Source organism: Sinocyclocheilus anshuiensis, unplaced genomic scaffold (assembly GCF_001515605.1).
Source record: "Sinocyclocheilus anshuiensis isolate Anshui unplaced genomic scaffold, SAMN03320099.WGS_v1.1 scaffold536, whole genome shotgun sequence".
NCBI lineage: Eukaryota > Metazoa > Chordata > Actinopteri > Cypriniformes > Cyprinidae > Sinocyclocheilus > Sinocyclocheilus anshuiensis.
The window spans coordinates 2830211-2841199 of NW_015557179.1; the positions used below are offsets into that span (position 1 = coordinate 2830211).

General features: G+C 41.1%; 1 protein-coding gene across 2 annotated transcripts; it reads left to right on the forward strand.

Moving 5' to 3' along the window:
• The first annotated feature begins 277 nt into the window (after nt 1–277).
• Nucleotides 278–9803, forward strand: LOC107678586 (suppressor of cytokine signaling 5). 2 transcript variants are annotated; one of them, XM_016473912.1, is made up of 2 exons: nt 278–583; nt 5074–9803. In XM_016473912.1, exons 1-2 carry the CDS (start codon nt 451–453, stop codon nt 6759–6761), a joined length of 1821 nt encoding a protein of 606 aa, XP_016329398.1. In that variant the 5' UTR covers nt 278–450; the 3' UTR covers nt 6762–9803. The 2 variants fall into 2 exon arrangements, with proteins under 2 accessions (XP_016329398.1, XP_016329399.1); XM_016473913.1 differs by lacking the exon at nt 278–583 and adding an exon at nt 1604–1623.
• Nucleotides 9804–10989: the final 1186 nt, after the last annotated feature.

The following is a 10989-nucleotide window of genomic DNA, read 5'->3' on the forward strand; positions in this document are numbered from 1 at the left end:
AACTATCCTATTGATAAGCAATACACAAACACACACACAAACACACACACACACACACACACACACAGAGAGAGAGAGAGAGAGCTGTTAAAGGCAACAGATGGCTACTCTGTCTGATTGACTATAATCATTAATCATTCATCCCTCGGCACTCATGCATTATCTCGAGTCTCCAGGTTTTCAGGGTGGCAACCGAGGCAACGCTCTCCCAATTTGCAATCTCATTGGTTGGCCACCACGCTCGTCACTCCCCCATGCGTCTCCCTACAGTCTGAACCAGCCTGCGAGCTCGCGCTATCGGCCTCTTCCTCGCGCCTTTGCTCGGCTTGTCAAGCAGAAGTACGGGCTTGGTGGATCGGAGATCTGGCCTCAGATTATGCTGCCATTCCAACCGACCAGAACGATGTGTGATTCAGATGCTCTCCTGTTTTATGAAAGCCAACCTCAGGAATGAGCACTCCTGCTCCCTCGCTCGTGTTTTTTTTCGCCAGGACTGAGCGTATGTGGGACAGTAGCGAGTCTAGCAGCTTTAACAGCCTTCAGACAAAAGACGGCTGCGAAGTAATATTCACACATAAAAGGGGTAAGTACGCCAGTTTGCGTTATCCGCTCTCTGGATTGCAATGCGCCATGCTTTGCGTATTTTAACACGCTTTATTTCTAGCCGCTTTTATGTGCGATTTAATGTAACGGAACGCGAGTGATGTCACAGCTGGGTTTGCATGTTTCATCTGTATGAATGTTACAATGTAACATTCCAACATCCTCCCCGTGCTCTCTCGCTCTCTCTCTCTCTCTCTCTCTCTCTCATATACTCGATACCTGCTCGTCACTTAAAATAATCTTAAAAGAGATCTAATTCGCCAAAAACATAACACACTTCTGATACTGAGTGTTACGCGTCCTTCTGCGTTCCATAATATGAGCGTTGTTACGGGATGCGTTACGGTATTTTGTGGCTACGCACAGAAGGAAGAATGGACAGTACTGTATGTAACGTTATAGCGTTTGCGATTACATTCTCGACCGATGTCTTCGTACAGAAATCCAAACATTTGTTAGTTACTCTACTTCAGAGCAGTCAGATGGTTCCGTTCCTTATCATTGTCAGCTGCATGTAGTTTGTAGCTAACTGATATCGCTTGGGTCCTAGTTAGGGTAGTTAAAACGTGTCCACCATCAAGATGTTGTGTTGAAAATTATGCGTGAGGGAAAGTGTGTGTTTTCCCCACATCTTTTTGCATTTATTTTAAATGGTCGTTGTGACTGATTAATTGGTTTTTAAAGGAGACATATTATGCCCCTTTTTACAATATGTAATATAAGTCTCTGGTGTCCCCAGAATGTCTGTGAAATTTCAGCTCAAAATACTCCACAGATCATTTATTATATCATTTTGAAAATGCCTATTTTGAGTGGAAGCAGAAACAGGCTGTTTTTCGGGCCTGTCTCTTTAAATGCAAATGAGCTCGTATCTGCTAAAAACATCTGTTTTGGTTCTGATTATCATGTTTATCGCTCTGAAATCATGCGTTTTAAACAACATGAGTTTAAACTTCCGATATACGGTTTTCTGAGAGCACACATCCAAAGCACACGGACAGAAAGCGGCTGTCACAGCATGTGAGTACTAAACTAAGTTCTCATTCACACACAAGTTGACGTAAAAAAAAAAAACACATGAGTTACAAAAACAGTCGGTTATGTCTGTGAAGGTAAACAGCTGGGAAATAAATCGCATGTTTATTTTAGATCTGTGTGGCGGCAGCAATATACAGTAAATAAATCAATAAATCCACTGCTCTGTTGTCTCCTCTGAGGTTGGGACTCATGTTTTGCGTGAATTTTCGCCATGGCATTAGAGTTGGTACACCGTTGTCGCTTGCAAAAACACAATAACGGCGCCGTGGGTGGAAATTTACAGATTAAGGGGCAGTATTATTATAATGAGACCCCTTTGCCACATCACCAAGGGAGCGAAATCAGACGCGCTCGTTTTCTCAGACGCTTGCAGAAAAAGGATTACTAAAACAAATTTACTGGGTAAATCTTTTTCACGTTTCCTTGGTTGGTTGATGCACCGGGGACCTGATTATAGCACTTAAAACCTGGAAAAGTCATATTTTCATGATATGTCACCTTTAAAGTACAAATAATCCATGTAGTCACCTCAGCAATGGGGTTGACATATGCGAATTTTTAAATGACCGATTTTTGAAATTTTACTATTGCCCAGTTGTTTGGCACTCAGAATCATTTAAGTTATTTCAGTTAGGTAAAGTTACGTTGCAGGATTTGCTGTTGCCGTAAGTCAATCCATGTCTTTGTCTGTGAAAGTAATGCTCCACAAATAACTATTCTTTACTTTTTTCCTTTGTTTTTTTTCCTCCTTTCGAAAGAAAACACACTTCCGCCACTTAATGTTGTCCAAAAGCCAGGCCACTCATCTGGACCCCATGAGAATAGGCGTGTTGAACGGAGAGAAATCGCAGAGGATATTTTCTGGGTTTAATATGAGGTTGCTTAACTGCAGTATTCTAACTTTGTCCAGTTTTTCTCTTTAGGGTGAAGCCAACCCTCTACGGACACCTTGGCAATTGAATCGCCATTGGCTAGTACATTTTTTTTGTTTACTCGCCAGACTGAAATACTATATTATACTAATATATATATATATATATATATATAGTTAGAATCTATTAGCCATTGGCTAATATTAGACATCATTTAGTCGCCAGAGTGAAGATTTAGTCGCATATGCGAGTGATTTACTCGCAATGTTGGAAGCACTTTGGTGTAGTTTAGCTTCTTCTTTAGGAGGTCCTTATAGTTGATATACAGAATATTACTATATTACAATCTATGCTGTGATAATTAGTTTTTTTATTGCTTAAACTGTAGAAATTTACATTTGGATATTGTTCCTTCAAATAGCTTAAATCTGCAAGGTTACCTATTATGTTTTCAGTAAGTGAATTTGAAACTTTATTTAGCACCCTGCACATTTGTCTTTTTTTTTCCCGCAGTTTGGAGCAAATATCTCATTTATTAAAATACAGTTGGACTGCATTTTGTTATGCAAGATATTTATGGTCTCTGGTCAGTTTTATGATTATATTATATACTGTTGGGATTATACTGTTTCTTTGTGTTGTGTCATGTTTGTAGTTTAACACTCTTTTTTTTCCTTTTCTCAATCTTGCTCACACGCACCGTTTCCTAGCTCTTCCCACACATCGCAATACATTCAAGTAATCCATGTATGATGTATTATTTTCATGGTAACATTAGCATAAATAATCAATACAAGCTTATTTTCGGTCTCTTCTTTAGAATGCTCCAAGATCTCCTTTGATGTCTGATCAGACTAATGAGTAAGGAGTACACAGGGCAGAGGTAGATGAGCTGCTGAGCTCATAACACTCATTCACACTGGCACTTCATCCACACACTCATGACCCACACCGCCAAATTGAAGTGCCTTTATGCCGGAGAGCTACACAAGAGGAGTTTCATATCCCAAACTGCTGGTCTGATGATGACGTGCTTGAGCTCTGGCCTTGTTAATTTTGGGGAACTCTCATGCTTTTCTGTATTTTCTCATCCGAGAGAGAGCTGGATCAGAGCAGTTTTTAAGAGAAGACAGACTGTCCCTATTTGACTGTCTAATTGGGAGTCTGAAGAAAAGGCTTCTGAAGAGAACTTCCACACAGAAGTGAGAGTTATCGAACTGCTCTCATTATGCCTCATCTCTGCACTCGTTTATTAGCATAAAGCAGGGCAAGACATTTGTTTGCTGAGCTTGCATTTGCATGTAGTGTGTCTGTCGGGTGTTCTTAAGGGAATAGTTCACCCACAAAATGAAAATTTGCTGAAAATGTAGTCACTCTCAGGCCATCCAAGATGTAGGTGAGTTTGTTTCTTCATCCCAACAGATTTGCTTTTCAAACGATGTAGTGAATGGGTGCCATCAGAATGAGAGTCCAAACAGCTGATGAAAACATCACAAGAATCCACAAATAATCCACACCACTACAGTCCATGAATTAATGTTAAGTGAAAAGCAGCATGTTTATAAGAAACAATTTAATCATTAAGGCATTTTTACTTTAAGTTGTCATTTTTGGCCAAAAGTCCATAATCCATAACGCCTTCTCCAGTGAAAAAGTTCATCCGCTGTTGTCATCTCGCATCAAAATCCACATACATATTTGTTTTGAACTGTGCTTGATTGGTGCATATTTCTCTGCTAATTCTGGCAAGATGACTTTTTCACTGGATTATTGGAAAGCAATATTATGGATAGAGGACTCTTGACTAGTCATTGACTAGTCAACCATATATTTTGCTCTGTGAAGATGATATGCTTGGTCTCTTCTTATAATGGGGAGATCTTGGCATGATCTGCCGGTGGCCTCAATTTAGCATAATTTGTGCAGTACAACCACACACAGTGTTTTAAACTAGATCAGCACTTTTTCTTCCTGAAAAAGGGAACAGAAACCACCCCTCAGACAGACTTTTATTGTCTGTCTGCATTTTCTTTATCTGTGCTCCCCCTATCCATACTACTTTACCTCATTCTATTGTGCATTTGAGTGTGTATGTATATATATATATATATATATATGTGTATATGAGTGTGTGTGTGTCTGCTGCCATGACAGTGAAAGTTCTTGGTCAGGTCCAGACTGGCTCAGTAATACAGTACATACCAGCAGATCAGCTGGGAGCAGATCCCTCAGTTCATTTATAGCCATGGCCTTGTGTCGATGCACGTCTGCCTGGCAGCTGTATCATTCCTGCACCCACCCAACATATACATGGTTTTTGTGTATAAAATTATGCACAGATTTTTTTTGTGCTTACAAACTAAACATGATTTAGTGCTGCTTTATCTATGTCTAACATATTTCGCATTCAATTTTGTCAAACTACCATCTTACATTATAAATACCATGTTAACATAACATCTAACATCTCCTGTCCAGTGTACACCAAGATAACATCACAAGTTTCTGATTTTTGAACAGCAACAAGATTTTAATCACTAATTCTTTGTTTCTCTGATAGGTCGTTGTCTCCATTCTATGGAGAAAGTGGGCAAGATGTGGGGTAACCTCAGGAATCGATGCCAAGCCCTCTTCCACAACGATGGCTCCGAGTCCCATCTGTGTAGCCAGGATTTAGATTGCGTCCACTGTGTGGTAGACTTGGGTAGGGGAGCACATGCAGAACCCTATGAAACTACACCCTCACGGACCTTGTCACTACTCCCACTGGTTACTGGAGGACGCAGAGGCCATAACTGTGTGGCAGACATTCCCCAGATTGTAGAAATCTCCATTGACAAAGAGAGTGAGGATGCACTGATGGGTCCACTTATCCGTAGGGACTCCTACTCACGTCATGCTCCCTGGGGAGGTAAAAAGAAGCATTCTTGCTCAACTAAAACACAAAGTTCGCTTGAGGCTGACAGGCGAACAGGATGCTCAAGAGGAAGTACAGCCAGGAGGGAGCGTCGCTATGGAGTTAGCACTATCCAAGAGATGAGTGATTCTGTAGGAGCTGGCAGCAGTGGGCGCAGCCTTAGCACCCGTTCTCTACGACAGCGACTTCAGAACACCGTAGGCTTGTGCCTTCCTCTCCCCACACACTGCCGTTCTCAGTCAGCCAAAGGCCAAGTGTCCTCCAAACGTAAGATCCACCTGACTGAACTGATGCTCGAAACATGCCCTTTCCCACCCGGTTCAGATCTGGCCAACAAGTGGCACCTAATTAAGCAACATACAGCGCCAGTCAGTCCTCATTCCTCAACTGCTCTTTTGGATGCGTTTGATGTAGTGCATCCATCCACTGAGGACGAGGAAGAGAGGCTGCGTGAACGGCGTAGACTTAGCATAGAGGAAGGAGTGGATCCCCCTCCAAATGCACAGATCCATACGCTGGAGGCAACTTCACAGAACTCTTTCCTCTATAAACTGGGACCAAAGATGGCTCCTGGTGTTGGGGAGGGCAGAAGTCTGGGAACAGTCTCCTCCATTTCTGGGGGGGTATCGGGTATTGTCGCACAGGTTTCAGCGAGTATGGCAGTGTCATCCCACACTGTTGACTGTGACTCTGAGGAGGACTCAACTACTCTTTGCTTACAGACACGGAAGACCAAGCAGAGGCATGCTTCTGGGGACACACACTGCTCCAGACAACCCGGGCCTTGGAAGGTCCACACACAGATTGACTATATCCATTGTTTGGTGCCTGACCTACAGGCCATAACTGCACTTCCTTGTTATTGGGGGGTGATGGATCGGTACCAAGCAGAAGCACTGCTGGACGGACGACCAGAGGGCACCTTCCTGTTACGTGATTCTGCACAGGAGGACTACTTGTTTTCCGTTAGTTTTCGACGCTACAATCGTTCACTGCATGCACGCATTGAACAGTGGAATCACAACTTTAGCTTTGATGCGCATGACCCCTGTGTCTTCCACTCTTCCACAGTAACAGGCCTGCTGGAGCACTATAAAGACCCTAGTGCCTGTATGTTCTTTGAGCCCCTGCTCACTGCTCCCTTACACCGGACTTTCCCTTTCAACCTTCAGCATCTGGCGCGAGCCGCCATCTGCAGACACACCACCTATGATGGCATTGGTGCCCTCGCGTTGCCTCCAACCATGCAGGACTTCCTGAAGGAGTATCACTACAAACAGAAAGTCCGTGTGCGCTGGCTAGAGAGAGAGCCACCACTCAAGGTCAAATGAGGTCTGGCTCTGCAACCAAGAGAGGCAGGAGTGTGGGCAAGAGTTTTGCCGCCAGAGGAGTATGTGGCTCATATTATCCAACATACAGCTGGATTTAGACACACGGCAACAGAGGATGTTGTGAACTTCCAGCAGTTTTTTTTTACCGGTTAATACTACACATGGAATCCATACATATGTTTCAGTGCAGAACATTCTGTCAAGCTAGCTTATTTGCTGAATTGTCGAGCATGGTGGGAATGAGATGGACTTATTCTCTCTGCTCTTTTTCCTATGACCTTATGTCCTTTGGCTCTCCACTAGCATGCCCCTTGCTTTCTATCTTCTAGTGTTTTACACTATTTTGAGCAGTAAAACTGATTGTTGTCACATTAACTAGCCTCTTTTGTCAGGCAAATGGATGACATCTACAGAAGCTTAGTCCACTGATAAAATATGTTCAAGTAATCTTGGAAGTCTTCATACCTGAATGTCTGCTACTCTCTAAAATTTGATGTTAAACATCTAGTCACACTATATGCCTATTTGTGAAGTCATGACTAATTTATCAACAATACCTTCAAGATACTTTACAGTGACCTCCTACAAGTGTCAAGTTCCCTGAGGCAGCACTTGTTAAGCCTTGTGTACGTGGACAGGATCACAGATATACACGCACCTCTCAGCACTAAGCATGCTTTATTTTTAAAATTGAGGCAGACAGAAGTGAAAGGCATGAATTAATTGCGGGGAGGTGGGAGCACTGTGCACAGTGTGCCATATGATAGAGAGGACAGATTATTTAAAACTAGGCCCTCATGTAGTGTCATATCCCAGCATAATCCTTGTTTTAAACAGTCTATTTTACTATTTTCTATTTTTATCAGCGACAGTCTAAAATGACATATGGCACTTTAATTGTTGTTTGTGTACCACACAATGACTTATAGACTCAAGTACATGCATATAAACCGATGATATTGTCTGTTTTTTTTATGGACCTTATTCATAGGATGTCAATTTACCCCATATTCTTAGCATGAGTCACCCGAAGTTTATGTTAGTGTCAAGTGTCTCTTACCTTGCCTGTGTATATGGTATGTACTCGAGGCTATATTTTATCTAACATGGTAATATATGCAACAGCCGAAAGTGGACAGAGAAAGTCCTCTGTAAAACTTGTGTAGATACCTCTAAGATTGTTTTCACTTTAGATATTGTTGGAACACAGACAGATGCCATCACTGCGTATATATTTAATGTTTATTGGATTAATGTCCAGTTATGTTATAAAGTGTGGTTGGTTCCACTTGATACCACTTGATTGTTGCACTTTTATTCATTATGAAGCACGCAGCTATGCTTCCCTCATCATAATTGTGTGCACTAGTGATTGAGATTCCCTGAACACTGTAAAATATAGTTATAAAACTCTATACTTTTGATGTGCTTGGTCTTACACAAAAATTCAATTAAAGCCAACGAAATCATACTAATATATTTAATATCAGATGTTCAGCATTACAATGGTGGACTTTTAAGTTCCAGAAGGATCTCAGACCATGCATAATAATATGTTAAACTGGTACAATTTGTGGTATTTGGGTGTTTGATGATCAGCGACCAAAGGTGTGCATCTCTAGGTTGTTATTGTGAATGAGAAATCTTCCACTATGCCTCTTGATTATTTATGTTGAGTTCAATGAGTTAATTATAGTGTCCAGTTTTCTGGCAGAGTAGCACCCATTTTGAAGCCATTTATTTGAACCAATTAAATCCACAATTAAACTCTTTCAGAATATGCCTCAGTTGTCACTGAAAGGAAGTCATTTTGTTAATTTTAGATTTTTTTTTGTTTACTCTATTTTTCCACTTGAATGACCTGAATAAATACTCAAAACAACCATCTTAAAATTTCTTCCACCCTGCACACTGTATGCTCTGTATACAGGCTCATTTTATGTCAACTGTGTAGCGGTACATGTCAGATGATGTCATCTGCTTTCAAGACTTCAACTTTGAATATAATATACCTTTCATTGAATTTACATACAAAATATGAGTGCTTAGTCGCAGCTAGCAGTTTCACAGCCTCTCCCGAGCCATACTTGCTGAAGAAAAACCATCTAAAACCAGCCTGGTTTTAGTGGGTCTCCCAAGGTTTAGTCACTTTTCAGCTGGTCAGGCTGGGAGACCTGATTGCCCAGTTGAAGACCGGCTTAGCCTAAACCAGCTAAGATTAGCTTATAACATTTGAATTTGACAACTATTATGGTTGTCCAGTTTGTGTGTTAAGTCAATGTCAAAAAAGTAACATGGTGTTACCATGTTTTTTAGGATATGGTAACATGGTAATTCCAAGGAATTTAGACATGTCCATCACAGTGCCATGTTTTTTTTAGAACATGTACCATGGTTCTTCTATGGTATTCTATGACGTTCTGTGAAGTATAGTATGTGGCAAAGTACCATGGCGTGGCTATAACCTGGTACCACCACAGTACATTTTTGTGAAGAAATGCTCATAACGCTGATCTGAGGAAATTGTTCCCTATAGCAAAAGCTCAACGATGCTGAAAGGCGTTCAGCAGAAATTCGTGATGCTCTTTCCCGTTTCAGGAATGAGTTCAAGTGATGTAAGCCACTGCATTTATGACAGAAAGCTTCATTTTCAAGGGTGTTGGTTCGAGGGCTGTTAAACGCTTAGCGATAGCTTGGTCCTCACCAAATCCTTTGTATGTTTTTAAACACTGAGGCATACTCATGCAGTCATTTGGGACTTTGTATGCCACTGCACAGTGAGCGAGTCTCTCCTGGCAGATTTACACCCTGCCCTGCCTTACAGGCACTAATCACAGGCTAAATTTACATGCTAGCCTCTAAATTTACCACCTGCTAAAAGGACCACTCTGTGTTTCTTGATGGGTGCTGTGAAAATAGAGAAGAGAGGGACTTTTTGCTCTAATTTTTCCTCTTCCTCCCCGGTCTGACCACATCCTCAGCATCACCCTCTTTCTTGAATATGTAGTGCTGAAAGCAGTGAGCGCGTTGTTTGTTTAGTCTGGATACCAGTGGTGGACAGTAACGAAGTAGTTTAATTTCGTTACTGTACTTAAGTACATTTTTCAAGTATCTGTACTTTACTGGAGTAGTTTTATTTTGAGTAACTTTTACTTTTACTTCACTACATTCCAAAGCATAAGATCGTACTTTTTACTTCACTACATTTCATAAAACTTATCGTTACTCCTTATAATATATCACGTGCTCTGAGACGCAGAAGCGGTGTCTGATTAATGAACGCAAGTACTTGATTTGTGTACTTCGTCCACCACTGCTGGATACTAGCTAAAGTTAGCATTAGCAAGAGGCTAACACACAGTGCTCCATTGAGGAACATTGAGTACTGCAAGGAATGGGGCTGGGTTTGAAACCGCAGTCGTTATTTAGTTAATAGTTTAGAGAAAGTGTTATGAGGGAAGTGTAACACACCAAACTAACCCAACACAGTGTTCTCCAGTAACTCAGGCCTGGTTTATTGCATTCAAAATAGTGCAAATAAAATAGTAACAGTGGGACTGCAGAAGTCAACAAGAATTACAGTGAGGAGTCTTGTATTGAGACTTCTGTGAGCTGTGTCTTGTGCTTATGTCCTGGGGATGCTTTGTCCTTGTTTTCATGGCTAACACCTTGATCATTTTGAAACCGCTTCTCTATATGGAGGAGTCTGATGTTCTTTCTGCCCTTTTTCCCCATGGGAAATTTCTTATGTCAGCCACTGTAGCACATACTGACCATATAACCATGTCAAGTGACCCTGCTTGCAAACTAGCTGGTGAAAAAACTGCTTCATACATGCACGCATACTCAAATGTACCCATAAATGTTAAATGTTGGGATGTACCAGTGAATTATAGAGTGGACTTTATGCTACAGACTGTGGCAGGGCAGCAATTGATCTTGAACTTACTAATCCTTCTGTTTAGATCATAACTCTTTTAGCTCTACTTTAGTGTCAATGTGTAAAGCTCTTGGGCCTCATTTATGAAACATGCGTAAAACCATCCTAAATGTGAAAGCATGATCATTGCTGAATATTGAAAATGAGATGATGACACAAAGTTTTTCCAGGTTTCTGCCCATATTCATTACAAAATATGTGGATTTTCCTATATTTTTTGTGTATTTAAATATGGTCATTTATTTATTCATTTAGTCAGTTGTTCATTTTACACTTAAAAGTCTCCAG